The 15,967-nt window shown below is 43.2% G+C and overlaps 1 protein-coding gene across 2 annotated transcripts in view; it reads right to left on the reverse strand.

The window, feature by feature from the left end:
• Phlpp2 (PH domain and leucine rich repeat protein phosphatase 2) overlaps window positions 1-13,293 on the reverse strand; it is a 72,753-nt gene extending 59,460 nt beyond the window's left edge. For both annotated transcript variants that reach the window (XM_021632562.2, XM_060392000.1), the window contains exons 1-2: window positions 13,112-13,293; window positions 4,599-4,885 (exon numbers count right to left, since the gene is read on the reverse strand). In XM_021632562.2, the coding sequence (XP_021488237.1) occupies window positions 4,599-4,885; window positions 13,112-13,210 (386 nt within the window). In that variant the 5' untranslated portion in view covers window positions 13,211-13,293. The remainder of the gene's footprint in view (window positions 1-4,598; window positions 4,886-13,111) is intronic.
• Between the last annotated feature and the right edge of the window lie 2,674 nt (window positions 13,294-15,967).

Here is a 15,967-nt window from a genome sequence, read left to right on the forward strand (position 1 = left end):
TACTATTGTACATATATTTTTAAAGATTTATGTATTTGTTTATTTTTTTAATGTATATGAGGGCTCTGTCTGCATGAATGCTTACAGGTCAGAAGAGGGCATAGTATCCCATTATACACAGCTGTAAGATGATGTGAGGTTGCGGGGAATTGAACTCAGGACCTGTGGAAGAACAGTCGGTGTTCTTAACTGGTGAGCCATCTCTCCACCCCTGCTACTATTGTATATTAGGTCTCAATCATTTTTTCAGTTTTGGAAATAAGGTCTCAGGGAGTCCAGGCTGGCCTCCAACTGCATGTGTAGCTGAGAAATGACCAGGAACTCTTACCTTCTTGCCTCCACCTCCCAAACACAGGGATAACAGGTAGGTGTCAACACACCCAGCTTTGCTCTCAAAATGAAAAACTGTTTTTAGTATCTAGTAGGTGTGTATGGACATACCCACACCACGGTGTGCATGTCTACTATATGAGTCCCAGGGATCCAACTTGTTGGGCTTGGCAACAAGTGCCTAAATATGCTGGATCATGTTTGTTTGGTTTTTTAACTGATTGTTGTGGAGATAAATATATTTTTTGTCTTAATACCAGGTGTAGGATGTGGAACTGATTCAGATGGTCCACAGCAGCAGACTTCTTTCGGGTTCTGAAAGGAGCTCTTTGCCAGCTGCAGATAGTTAAAATCTGAGGACTCTGGAGAGAGAATAAATGCCAGAGTGCAGAGAATGCAGAATGTCTCTGAGAAATGACAAGCTGCTGCTGCTGCTTCCCCTCTGGCTCCTGTTGCTGTTGATGCACTGAGACAAGAAGTTGGAGATCCCCTGAAAGGAGGATTGGACTGGCTGCAAGGAACCCAATGATCCTAACCAGCAGGAAGCAGCCAAGAGAACTGATACCCCTAACCCTTTCTCTCTCCTACCTGGTGATGGTGTGTTAGAAGGGATTGGGGTGGAAGTAGGGGGAAAGAGATATAAGAAACGTAAAGGAAACAGTTTTTAAAAAGCACACTACTACCTGATCTTTGCTCTGGAATGCACTTACCCTGCTGCAACCACAGCGTGGCAGGGGATCTGGGAGGTCCTGGACCCAGAAGAGGCACCCAGTACCTCTAAGGCTGCAGCTGTGAAATAGCGACTTAACCCTAAGCCCAAAGTCTATCTCTTCAAGTGGAGTGAGAGAATGGTCCCACCAGGTTGGGGGCTCATCATCTCCCAGGTTCTCAGCACCAAGGTAATGCGTTTTCTCCAATGACGAAATGAGCCATTTCAAGTCAGATTAAAGCATAAAGGCAGGTTTATTAAATGTAGCTCTTAGGCATATTCACTGGTCCCAAGGAACAAGGCCAGGAAAACAGCCATGGGGAAGGAAGGGGAAGAAAAAGAGAGAAAGAGCCTGTGCACATGCAGGGAGAGAAAAAATGCAGAGGGAGGGAACCAAAATATCTGGATTATATAGTGAAGAACCTCTGGGGAAGAGGAAGCCCAGCCTCTGGGCTAGAAAGTTCAGGGTAAAGGACTGGGTACGTCAGCCATGCCTTGTAACATGTAGCAACTGAGGGATGGTGGTAGAACCCGGAGGCCAGGTCCACTTTGGAATGTTAAATATGCACCTCAGCTGCTTGTCCCTGGTCTGAAACCCAACAACTATTAATTATCAGAGCTACAGACTAACAAGAGGTAAACATTCCACTTTAATTACAGTTTACATTCTCATGTGTTAATAAACTATATCACATTTGAATTCATAACTAATTATACAACTAGTGAGAACAAAGTAATGAAGTGTGTTTCTTCATATTCCAGGCATCTTCTAATGCAAACACTAGTAAATGAGTAAGACATCTGCTTAAATAAGTGAGCACCAGCAATCATTACCAGCTATAATCTAGGTCAAGGCTTTCCACCTGATAAAATTAGATCAGAATCGTGTTAAGATTTAGAAGAGCCTACGGATCACCCGGCTGATCCTTTTGTTATACAAAAGGATTTAGGAAATGAAGTTAACTTGGGAACAGGGAAAACATTCACATGCTAATCTACTTTTTCAGGATTCCATCCAGATCTTAAAAAGAATACCCAGTAAACCCCAGTTCACACTTCTAAAGAGGCATCAGCTTCTGGCTCAGCTGAAGGTGTTACTATTACCACACCTCTAAGGTGTGAGCAGTTTCACTTCACAAAGGAACTTCAATAATGCTGAACCCACAGCTTCGAATTCTGTTTCTGTTTACTACTAAAGAGGACAGAAACATAGTGAAGGATTTAAGGAACTAATGCATTTTCACTTGTTAATGTTGAATTAAAGAGCTGCGATGCACAGTATAAAAGTACTGTAAGACTATGGTGGTCTGAATGAAAATGCTTTCCCCATAGGCCCATAGGGAGTGGCATTACTAGAAGGTGTGGCCTTGTTGGAAGAAGTATGTCACTGGCGGGGGTGGGCTTTGAGGTCTCAGAAGCTCAAGCCAGGCCCAGTGGTTCACTTACTCTTCCTGCTGCCTACCCATCAGAGTAGAATTCTTAGCTACCTCTCTAGCACTATGTCTCCCTGTGCACTGCTCTACTTCCTCCATGACAATGATGAACTAACTCTCTGAACTGTAAGCCAGGCCCAATTAAAAAAAAAAAAATTTAAGTGTTGTAATCACAGTGTCTCTTCACAGCAACAGAAACCCTAACTGGGACAAAGAATATTGTCTTTGCATTTATATAAAAAATTTAAATCACAGATTAATTTTAAGCCTATACCAATATGCTCAACTTCACTCATTAAGAGAAATCAATATTAAAACAACAGAATAGCAAAACTCCTATCTGAGCCTGGTATGGTGGTACACACCAGTGCTTCCAAGCATTTGGGATCCTTTAAAAGCAGTTTCAGCTCATGCAAGATTATCTATCTGCACTTACATATAAAACTTAACATTAATGTGTTTTAGAGAAAGTAAAGAAAAATGGGTAATTTTTTATATTTTATTTCAGGGACCTTTTCTGATTTAAAAATATTTAAGGATTTATTTTCATGTACGGGTGTTCTGCTTACACATATGTCTGTGTACTATAGCTATGCCTGATATTCAAGGAGGCCAGAGAGGGTGTTAGATCCCCTGAGGTTGCAGTTACAGACATTGGAGAAATACCATGCAGATGCTAGGAACTAAATCTAGATTCTCTGGAAGAACAGCATACTCTGAACTGCTGAACCCTTTCTCCAGCCCCCTATTTTCATATTTTAGATGGAACTATAACCTCTATAAAGAAGTTGCAAATAGTTATCAAGATTACAAATGGTCATATTTCTTTGGCCAAGGATATTGCACTTCTGAGGTTTCTCCTTCTGTGTGAGACGGCAGGTACGGAGGGATTCAGTTGTGGCACTGTCTGCTCTGCTAAAAAACTGGTGACAGGCTAATACCCATAATGAGAGATTAGGGGGATTAGACAAAATTATGGTGACCCACAAAGTGGAACAGTCATGTAGTCACTGAATAAATATTTTATATAAATATGAATATAGAAATATCTCTTAGAGATAATAAGTCAACAATGTGTTGTGTTTTTAAAGGGTGGATGTAGAGCATTAGCATGTTTATGATTGGATGCATAAGAAAAAACTGTCTTCATGAAAAGGCCTGGATGGCTGGGAATGGCGAATAGAGAAGGAGTTCTCACTCTGTACCCTTTTGTACACTTTAATTTTGTTCTATTTACACTTCCCAAAAAGGTTAACTTTTAAAATGCTTACATTTGTATATAGGACATACAATGTATTCCAAATAGAAGAACTATCAAATTTTCCTTCCTCCATTATAGTGTGTAGACTGAGAATCATAAGGTAAGAGACTGGGAAGATGCTTGGTTAGTAACGTATCTGCCATGTAAGCATGAGGACCGGAGTGTGGACTCCAGCAACCACACACAGGCCAGGTGTGATGACTGACGCATGCCTGTACCTCTAGCACTACGGGGCCCAGAATGGCAGGTACCCCGGGCTCACTGACCAGACAATCTAGCAGTTGGTGAGCTCTAGACTGAGAGACTATCTCAAAATACCAGAGCTAGAGAGATGGCTTAGCTGGTAAGAGCACTTGCTGCTGGTCCAGAAGAACTGAGTTAAGTTCCCAGCAGCCAGGCAGCTCACATGCTCATACCCACGCACACACAAAACACACACACACACACACACACACACACACACACACCCCTAAACATAGTTAAAAATAAAATCTTTAAAAAGCTATAGAAGAAAAAACTTGACATCAAACCCTGGCCTCTACAAACACGTAAATATGAAGATATACTACATACAAAACATTAATTTTTAAAATCATTAAGTATTCCAAAGACAAATCTTTTCCAGGCCCATTGACTCTAAAATCACCATCAGTTACATCCTAAAACCCACCTCTGATCAGAAATGCATGTTACCAATGTTACAGTAGAACCACTAGTAAGACCTCAGCTGGTATAGCAGTGCATGCCCATAATCCTACCATTTAAAAGGCTGAAGCAGAAGAATTTGAGTTTGAGACCACGCTGAGACTCAGAGGACACTCTTGACTCAAAACAAAACATCAACAAGAAAACCTCCAGACCTCACCTGACCAGGTCTCCATGAAGCTGTAGATAGAGACTTTCTCTTCCCTCTCCAGCACATATTTCTGATGCTGATGTCTCTACTGTACAAAGGACAAGATGTAAGTCAGAAGAGGTGGAGGACGCGGAGGAGGAGGAGGAGGTGGTGGTTGTAGTGGCAGTGGTTGTGTCTGCTCCATAAAGGTAAACACAGCCTCTCTTCACATCTTCTCGCAGCCAGTCTCTTTCTCGAGAACCAAACCTACTTCTTCTATTCAAACAATTTCTGCTCGCATTGTGTTTCATATTTCTCTAAAAAAAATACCAAGAGAAAGAAATCATTAACAAAAACATTTGTCTGAATTATATATGTTTGGTCCTTCCCCTCTGTGGTGGCTGATCTTGACAACATCTGGAATCAGCTGGAACCCACGCTGCAGGGCGCCCATGAGGGATCCTCTTTAACAGATTACTGAAGCAGGAACACCCACCCTAAACCTGGGCCACACCTGGTGGCAGCTCACATAACAGGACAGGCAAGAAGGAAGCTTTGCTTTTGCCTGCCTGCCTTCACTCTGCTGGCATATTCATCCAGCCTGTTACTGGAACTGGTATTAAATCCAACTTCTTCAGGATTCCAACACAGGCTGAAAACCAGCAGCTCTTCAGGAATCTTCCCAGACTTGAGCACCAGACTGAGACTGCTGAGGCATCGAGCCTCATGGGCTCAAAAATAACCAGAGTCTTAGGCCTTTTATTGTGAGATAGCTATTGTTGAACTATCTGCACTACATCCTGTAGATCAGTGTAATAAATCCCCTTGACTATCAGTTTTATCAGCTCTGTTCCTTTAGAGAACCCTAAAAAAGCCTTCTTTAGGCCTTCATCTATCATCTCATTTGACCCTTTCTTTTTGTTTTCAGTAAAGTGCTAACAAGATATACCACCCGCCTTGGACAAATTTTTAACATTTTGACTTATTTAGTTCGAATCTGTTATGGGCTGAATCTGAACTATCCCAAGACAAACTTTCAAAGGCTTGTTCCTTGCTAGCCAAAGGGACACACACCATTACTCCCAGAATTCAAAGGGAAATGCCAGCAGCTCTTTTTGAGTTCAAAGCCAGTCTGGCCTGCAAATTTCCAGGCAAACCAGCACTAAATAGTGAGACCCTGTCTCAAATACACACACACACACACACACACACACACACACACACACACTCACACTCACACACTCACATTCTGCTTCCCAGCTGATGTGTTATTCCAAGTTGGTGAATCTTTAGGGAGTAGGGACTAAGCTGGCAGAGGCAACTCAATGGGATGGATCTTTGAAGGTTATACACCAGCCCTTCCTTCTAAGGTGCTTTCTACTTCCTGATTCAACACATAGTAGGTATAAACTTGTCTGCCTTCCTCATACTTGTAGCTTGAGACCCACTAAAACTATGAGCCAAAATAAACCTCTCCCCACTTAAGGTGCTTTTCTCGCTACCTGTCCCAGCAATGCAAACGTAACTCACACATCCTTATTCTAAATAAGTCAATCATATGTGTGTACGTGCCAACAAACATAAATGTTACAGTATAACATAGGGAAATGAGAACAAGAAAAGCTGAATTTAAAGAGCAAATGCTGTTAATAGATACAAGTATATATATATATATATATATATATATATATATATGTAATTAGAACTAAATGTTTCTAGTTCTAATTCTGTCATAAAATTTTTTGGGTCTTGGTGGTGGATAAGTGCATAAAATACATTCAGTACTAAAAATGTCAAATTTAATGTAAAGTTTTAAGTTTCGGTTCTAAATGCCAAGTCTAACTGTATATAAGTTCATTAAGTTATACAGTCTTTGGGTCTGGTTAATTTTTGTGTGTTATGTTTTTATTTATTTCCAAAGGGTTTATGACAAAAAATGAAAGTAATAATTATTAGTTCACATTTCAGATGGAATCTGATACATATAAACTAAGCTTTTTACACAAAGAAGTCAGTTGATAAAAACCTCCCCATTTTAATCTGGTAATACAGAATGTTTCTCAGACCTCACAGTCCAAACAAACACATAAAGCACTACATACAACCTTATAATACAGTATCTGTCCTATTGCTGGCATGCTTTAAAATAATTACTGCTGGCATTTTATAACCACGGTATGTGAAATTCACATTTGTACTATAAAGTCAAGCTATCTTAAAGCAAAACAACTGTTAAGAGCCAATATAAAAAATGTCCAGCCAGGCTGGGTGGTGGTAGCACACACCTTTAATCCCAGCACTCAAGAAGCAGAGGCAGGCAAATCTCTGAGTTAGTTCACGACCAGCCTGGTCTACAAAGTGAGTCCTGGACAGCCAGGGCTAAACACAGAGAAACCCTGTCTCAAAAAAGCAAAAACAAAACAACAAACAAACAAAACATCCAGCCAGGCAAAGTGGGACACACCTATAACTGGCCGTCAAGCAGAAGAGCAAGGAGAGTATCTAGAGTGTAATGACAACTTTGGCCTAAGTGAGTTCCAAGCTGGCCTGGGCTACATATTGAGACTGTTTCAAAATGAAACAACAACAAATAATTTCTAAAAGTCACCATTTGCCTGTTGTTTTCACAATGGGCCATTTCCAGTCAACAAAAAAAGAAATTTCCACTGACCTCCCCACTGCCTTTGCTGTGCTTCAGTCCTCTCTAACCATCTGTGTCCCTGAGCACATTTACCGTCCTGCCACTCTGTGGCATGTCTGAACCGTCTTCTCACCTTATCCACACACGCACTCTGCAAAGCTCTACTTAGATGTCAGGTTCTCTTCCGAGCCTTCCACAGCTCCCACCCAATCTGGCATCAGTGATTCTCCTCTCAACAGAACAATACTTCTACCAAACACATGCAACCATCAACTCTAATTGTCTCTTCTCTCTTCACAAAGACCCTTGACAGAGTTTTTAATGCAGAATGTCACAGACACAGGTGCAAAGCCCAGGTGACACCACAGGAATTGACACCCAATGTGCACTTTAGCGTCCCTAAACGCTATGGCAAGGAATTAAACAAATTTAAAAAGAAAGTCTCAATTTTTGTAGTCCAGTACATAATCTTTACCAAAGTCAAAGTAAATAAAAACTTTCACTAGTATTACTCATTAGAAAACAGAAATACATATAAAAAAATATTAGTTTGGCTGAGAGTAGATACTTGAGAATAACTATAAACTGAGCCAGGCATAGAGAAACATGCCTGTAATCCCAGATGCTGGACAATAGAGAGTCAGAGGCAAAAGGATCAAGTTCAAAACCAATGTGGGCCACATCAAAATAAGTAAACAGTAAAAACAAGGGTAAAAAAGGAGACATTCCACATGTGATGATTTTAAAACAAAGGAATGAATGCCCTTACTTTTTAAATTTAGAATAACAGGAAAACTGGCTTTTGAAAAATAGTCCTATGGATTGAACACAAGCCTTGACATACTAGGTAAGCACTCTACAACTGAGTGACACTTTCATCTTAAAGATCTTAAGCAGATCTTTCTGCAGCTCCTCAAGATCTTAGAACTATTCAAAATCATACAGAATAAAGCCCTGACACCGGTGGAAATGAAGTCTCTTTTCTCACCAAAGGCACTTTTCCTCCAACCTCAGCTGAATCTCAGCTGAATCTCAGAATCAACAAAGGGCTTTCAAGTGCTCATCTCAAACAAACAAGAACCATCATGTTTGCACCGAGAAGTTGTAACCACTCAGTAGTTAACCAGCAGCTAATTTTTAATAATGCTTACTTTCTAATCTCTAATAAAGACTAAAAGGTCCCTCTGGCCAGAATTCTATGTGGTAGAGTAACATGTATACAAACAAGCTTTGCATCCCACACTAATGTAGAGAATGACGAGAAAGCAAACACAACCTACACACACCAAAAGGCTTTGGAAAAGGCAAGAATGATAGGCATACCTGTAGTCCCAGAACTCAGGAGGCTGAGGCAGGAAGACTGCTGCAAGTTTGAGGCCAGCCAGACCTACAAAGTAAGACCCTGCTGCAAAAACAACAATAAAATTAACAGATCAAATAATGAACTTCATAGTCTTAGAAAAGTGCAGAAAGATCCAGAAGTAGTATGACTCTTATCCCAAAAATTGTTTGAGGTGGGGGCTCATGTAACCCACATGGGCCTCAAATCACTCCATAGGTGAGGCCAGACTTAACTCTATCCTGTGGACTCCATCTCCCAAGGCAGGGAATGCTGTGTGTGCCACCACACCAAGCATCTCCCAGGAGATTTTTAGCAATCATCTGTAACTGTGTACAGGTATTCCTCTAAGACTATACATTTCTTACAGAACTTTATGTTATCAAAACACACATATTTATTGGTTATCTCAAGATCTGTCTGTCTATACTCTAGACTTTTTAAGTAAAACTACTGAGGAGTTAAGAGAACCCTGGTAGATATGGTTCAGCTGCACCTCACAAATAGCCTTTTAAAGACCTTGAGAACAAGCAAAGCAAAGATGTACAGCAACAACAAAGACAGACTGTTGGGCTATTATTAGCCACTGCTTAACTACCTAGTGCTTCCTTCTTCTCAGGAATGTCTTGCTCTGCTGCCTAAGACATGAGAACTGCTGGAAGAACCTCTTAGCAGTCAGGGCTGCCGTGACACTGTTCTCTGGGCAGCCTTCAACTGCTAAGAATCAGCTCGCTTGAAGCTGCTCGCTTGAGGACAGTTTGCTTTTATAAACGCTGTTATCACAAACTTATCCAAAAGGGGACACAACTATAATCATACACCACGTCAAACAGGAGTCCAGACTTACGATTTAAAAGTCAGGGTTGGAAAGATAGCAGGTAAAAGCCCCTGTTGCTCTTGCAGAGGACCCAGGTTCAGTTCCCAGCACCTACATGGTGGCTCATACCTACCCATAAACCAGGGGACCTAAAGCCCTCTTCTGACATTCGCAGACACAGGTATGCGTGTGGTGCATGTACATACAGGCAGGCAAAACACTCATCCAATATTATAAATCCACACACAAAAAAATTCAAAATATTAAATCTACAAAGCCAAACATTTTAATGTAGGCCATGAACTGAGTAGCTACTACTTGACTAAAACACTCCTACTTCTAAAAGTAAAGATAATATATGAGAGCTACAATCAGCTCAAAGGTAGTAAACCTCCACTGCATATACATATTAATTCTAATTCTCATATGGTCTAGACTGGCCAATCTTCATCCTTCGGGAGGACCATCAGAATATACAATACCTTAAGGTAGGAGATGTTTCTGCATTCAAGCTTTAAAACAGTAAGAGCTTTAAAACAATATCACATTATGGAGTATTTCTAAGGGACCAGAAAGAGTATGACAATGGGGAGAGGAAGAACATTTCATTTCATTCAAAATGTGTGGCACTGGTTGCATAGAACCAATACAGCACTCAGAAAACAAAGGCAGGATTGCTGCAAGTTCTAGATCAACCTGGACCACATAAGCAAGTTCTAGATCAGCCAGGGCTACATTGTAGGACCCTATCTCAAGAAAACAATACCTGAAAAACAAACAAAAAAACCAGAGCTGAGCAGGTAGCTCAGTCAGTAATGGCTTAGCATGCAAGCATGGGGGTCTGAGTTTAATTCCCTACACATAAGTATAATCAGGATGTGGCAGCAAACACAGGTAACCCCAACACTGAAGGTGGAGACCCAAAGGCTGACTGGTTAGCCAGTCTAGTGGAATTGGTTCAGTAAGAAAAACCCTGTTCAAAAAATAAGATGAAGAACAGAGAAAGATACCTGACACCCACCTCTGGCCTCCATACACATGCACACAACATGTACATGCACACAACTTAAAATATGTATTTTAGCTTGGTGGTGGTGAACGACTTTTATCCCAGCACTCAGGAAGTTTGAGGCCAGCCTGGTCTACAGAGTGAGTTCCAGGACAGCCAAAGCTACACACAGAGAAATTCTATCTTGAAAAACAACAAAACACAACAAAGCCAAAAAAACAAAATTGATTTAAAAAATATGAAACTATTCTTAAAGAAAAAAGCAAATAATATTCACAAACTAGACTGGCTGTAACTTCCTATCATTTCCTGATTGAACAAAACTGTAATCGTAAAATCATAAGAAACATCTAAAACCTTTTGAGCCTGGTTCAGTAATTTAATAACTTTAGAACTTTAAGATACACACTACGTTGCTCGGGCTAGCCTTGAACCCTGAGGCTTAACTGATCGTCCTATGTCAGCCTTCTGAATAGATGAGACCACAGGGAAGAGGCCAAAGCCCTGGTTTAGGAGTGTATTTTGAATAAAATGTTTCAGTGTCCTGTACAAGACAGAGGGATCTTGATGTAGGCTGGATAAGTTATGCTGGCTCAATTATGGTGGGCTTCTTATGAAAACCCTTTCATGGAGACGTGAGAATAAGGTTCCTGATGTGGGTGTAAGTATAAAGGAGTAAAACCAGAGCCTTATACGCTGGAAGTATACCCTTTACCTTCTTCTTCTTCTTTAATCACTATTAGTGCTTTGATGCTGAGGTATACAACCAGAGGCCTGTACACTAGAGGTAAACCTGCCATGCAGCTGCACACGTGACCCAGAGCCAAAGCTCTGGGCTAGAGAAGTCTTCACAAACATCCTCAGAGAAAAACATGTGGGCAAACATGGCATTCTCTTCAAGGCTCGGGAATCTTCTGCTCACCTATATATTCTTTATCGCTTGAGAAAGTGATCCTTTCAGCAACTCAAGAGAACTGTCTATGGAACACAAAAGACCTATTTTCCACGACAATTCTGCTTATTTACAATGATTAGAGTATTAACCACTTGCAGGAAAGCAAGGGCCAGGAAGGCCTTCCAGACAGGCTCTCATGTCAAGAGCTCAGTATCAATCCAGAATAAAGACTGACCAATCATTGGAATCTAATGATCCCAAAATGGGACCTTTGGGAACCAGGAAAAAGCAGTCTTCAATAAAGATTCTCATTTCTCTTTCACACAATTTATCACTTTAACATGACCAAAAAAAGTTACCACAAAAAAGTGTTAAAGAATTGCTCCTCTTTTACATACCAAAAGATATTACCTATCACTCAGAACTATTTCCTGATAAGTAAAGCCTGCAATATTTTTGTTTTTATTGAATCCACCCACAATTTACAGTTTGTTATTTGCTACAATTTTAAATATCCAGAAGACCTAGAGTAATTACACTCTGATTTACACCTGAGTAAATTCCAATGTGGGTAAGCAGTTATGAAGTAGTCTAAGGTAATCTACTGAAAGGTCTTTAAGTCTATGCGTTAAGACTGGGAGGTGACAGAAAATAAGATTTACATTTTACCGAGTACTGGTTTCATGGATTCACTAAGTGAATCTATTCTACTTTTCTGACGTTCCCATCTTTGTATTACTCTACCAATAAACTTAATAAAAGGAAATATTACTCAACAACAACGTCATTTAATTATTTAATGTTTGCTTTTAACTATATGTATTTTCGAATGTTTGGCAGACTGTTGAAGACACATTACATCTCAATTTTCTTCCCCTTCTGCATTGGTAAGTTTTAAATCCTGCCGATTGCTCTTCTGGAACTCTAGAGGAATTCCATTCCACTTCGTTTATACAATGAACCTACAGAAAAATTTCTCTGCACTATTTCAGAGGTTAGTTGAGAACTCCACCCAGTTAGCCACCCTTTAACCATCTTGGCTGACCTCACCTCACCTCACCTCACCTTCTGCATTCTTCCTGCAGAGAAACTTCTTGTCATCACTCACCTTCAAGGCTCCACTCCCCCTTTCCCTACATCTGTTTTCCTAGCCTCCTACTCCCCTGATTCTACCCAAAAGCCCCGCTCAGCTGCCTGTTGCATAACGGCTTCCCCATTGCCTTCTCCCCGACTGTCAGCCAAGCAGGAGTGCCCCTTCGGGTTCTGCTCCTCCTCCCGACATCCCCGCAACACGCCCAGCGGCTCCCCAGGCAGCAGATCCTCCGGGACTGTCCCCGAGCGGGAAGCTCGGGGTGTCGCGCCTTGGGGCCAGACGCCGGTTCGGAACCCGGGTAGCCAGTCCAGAGGGCAGTGTGGCCGCTCCAGCCGGCGCAGCCCGCGCACACCGCGGCGCCTGGCCAATCCCCGCCGCCATCCTTCGGCTGGGGTGATGTCTTCAGGTGTCCGCCGAGCCCTGCGTACCCGCCCGCCTGCCTCCCGCCAGGCACGGCCCGCCCTCCGGGACCCCCGGAGCCCGTCCCAGGGCCCCGGGCTAGGCCCAACCAGGCGACGACGGCCCGAAGGCGCGGGCCTGCCGGGCGGCGGCCGGGGACGGACAGCGCCGGGGACCCAGGCGGCCGAGGCCCGGGCGGGGGCGCGGCCCGGAGGCCCACGGCAGGCCCGCGGCGCCCCGGCCCGGTGCAGGAGGCCCAGGGATGCAGGGCGGGGGGCGCTCGCCGCCTCGGGCAGCCTGGCGAAGGCGGCCACGGCCCTCCGGCTCCCTCCCGCCCCCTGCCGCCTCACCTTCAGGACCCGGATCCCTCCGGGCCGGCGAGTGGCCGCCGCTTCAGGTGGCTCCGGGGGCTCCAGCGGGCCCGCGGGCCCGGGCTCCACCTCCCCCATTGGCGGCCAAGGCTTCACTGAGACGCCCGGCCGGCGCGACAGCGCGCGAGCCTCGGAGGCGCGCGCGAGCAGCAGGAGGCCTCGCCCCTCCGCCTAGGCCCCGCCCCTAACCCTGCCGCCCCGCCCCCTGCGGCCCCTCCCCTGGCCCCGCTGGACCTGCGTAGCCGCCGGCCGGGTGAGGCCGGAGAATTGTGGGATCCTGGCGCCACTGCAGGGTGAGCCTCCGCCGCCGCGCTCCACCCTGGCCTCAGAGGACTGGGGCGCGGGGAGAGCAATTTGACGATTTCTGGTTCCTCCAAGAAGAGGCCAGAGGAAGGGACAGGTGAGGCCTGCACCTGTTAAAATAGACAGAATGCAGCTCTCTACCAAGGGAGGCGCTGGAATTCTCTCTCCAAGACGTTTTCTCGCTCCCGAATGTGCGAATCCCCTGGCTTGCACCGGCGATGAAAGAACTGTTGTGCACACTCACCTCTCTTAGGATAGCTTGCGACCTTCTTCAGCAAACATCCTCAATTACACAGAAGTCACTTCGTGTCCTTTCCTGTAAGCAAAGTGTCAGAATTTTTTTTTCTCGACCTCAAACAGTAATAGGGTGTGTGAGCCGCCTTATTTTTCAAGGCTTAATTCAGCAGAAAATATTTTAAGGGTTGACTTTTCTTCTAGTTCCTGTGGTAATAGTAGTTTTGTGGCCAGCTGGCCAAATTATGAGTCTGCCTAATTCCAAATCTCAGTGGTACTCATTAGGTCTACACTTGTACAAATTTCTTGGTCTTTTTTTTTTTGTTTGTTTGTTTGTTTCGCGGGGAGGGGGTTTGAGGCAGAGTCACATGAAGCCCAGGCTGACCCGAACTCACTAGATAGACAAAGCTGGCCTTAAACTTCTGATTCTCCTGCCTCTGTTTACCAAGTGCTCATTGCAAATGTGCACCACTGTGCCCAGCTTCCATTGGCTCTTTATGTTATGGGTATTAGGCCCATGCAACATTTGCATGCCTGGTGGTAGAGGCCCAAGAGTGTCAGATCCTCTGGACCTGGAGTCACAGATGATTGTAAATTGTTTGGTGGTTGTTGGGAGTGGAACCTGTCTCCTGTAAGAGCAGCCAGTGCTCTGAACCACTGAGTCATCTCTCCAGCCCCCTTGCATTGGTTCTTAAGGGTTGAACTAAATTAACATCTATCTGCCTGGCAAGTTATTTGGATGTAGTGAACAAAACACCTAACTCCTATTAGAGATTAATAGTAGCCTGAAAATCTAGATTTCACAAAAGGTACTAGTATTACCTGCTCCTACACTGTGTAAGCGGCCTTTTAGACCTCTTCGTTTTTAGGGCTTCCTCTCTTATGTGTTGAATCTTCAGTCAACTTGTAAGGAATAAAAAGAAAAACAGCCACTCAGGGAGGCAGAGGCAGGCAGATTTCTGTGAGTTTGACAAGGCCAGCCTGATCTACAAAGTGAGTCCAGGACAGCCAGGGCTACACAGAGAAACCTTGTCTGGGGGCTGGGGTGAAGCAAAACAACTTCCTTCTGTAGTAATTGGCAAAGGTGGCATCTATTATCCACTGCTTCAGTTTGCCTAGTCCAGCTACTTGGCTGGAGTATTTTAATTGTATGCTTAAAGCAAGAGCATCTAAGGTCTCACAGGACCTGTCTTAAGATGTTTTAAATTTGGAATTAATTTTTAGGTTGCAATAAAATTTTGCTTCAAAGATTCTGCATCATACTCACTATTTTCTTCTATAAAAGATAACTTCTGTCTTCATCTATTACAGTCCCAATCTTCATTTCTTGGTTTTCTTTTAATACAGTAGGCAGAGTTTCTCTCTGCCAGGTCTAACAGAAGGATAAGCTACTTTCCCAGGGTTTTCCTTCTACTTTGAAATTATATCAAGACACCTACCTGATTTAATTGGACTTCTATGGGGTAATTTCTCAGCAAACACACTGGTATATATGGAACAGACACCAATATGAAGACAGAAGTAGATGGCCAAGGGCAGGGAAAAAGTAGTTGGGATGTTTCCAAAAGCCTGTTTCTTGAGGTACTACAGATTACCTTTTACAGATCTCGTGACTTATCATCACACTTGATCCTGCCCCAAGTCCAGTAATGAGCTCATACTAGGGAGCAGCAACGCTTGTAGATGGTTATCTGGATAGTAGCCTACACCATCTATTCAAAATAATTCTATATGCTAAAAGCTAGTATTTACTACTTCACACTTACAAAAGAAATACCCCAAGGGCACTGGCCCAAATGCCTCAGGGAAACAGCTTTTATATGCAGCTACCTTTAAAGGTCCCCATAACTTCAGATCCAGCTCATCAGCAATAATCAGCTGCTGTTTCCTTTTCAAATTATGTACTGCTGTTAACATAGCATACTGTTACAAAGGTCACAACGGGTGCTCAACCCCAGTTCAAGGCAACATGCATTATGTATGTCAAGTGTTATGTAACAGCTGAAACTAATCCTCAAATTCCTTTGGGATTTATGTATGTGTGAAAATGTGTGTATGTGTATACGAGAGAGAGAGAGAGAGAGAGAGAGAGAGAGAGAGAGAGAGAGAGAGAGACAGAGAGACAGAGAGACAGAAAAGAAAAGAAAAAAGAAAAGAAAAAGGAAATAGGAAAATCTTCCCTCACTGCAGGCTCCTCACTACACATCAGGCCAGGGCAAAGAATCATTAGAATCCCTCTCCATTTCCTTTCTATTGAGGCTCTACACACACTGCCTCTTCAGTACATTGTGGAGAAAG

This window comes from Meriones unguiculatus, chromosome 10 (assembly GCF_030254825.1).
Source record: "Meriones unguiculatus strain TT.TT164.6M chromosome 10, Bangor_MerUng_6.1, whole genome shotgun sequence".
Lineage (NCBI taxonomy): Eukaryota > Metazoa > Chordata > Mammalia > Rodentia > Muridae > Meriones > Meriones unguiculatus.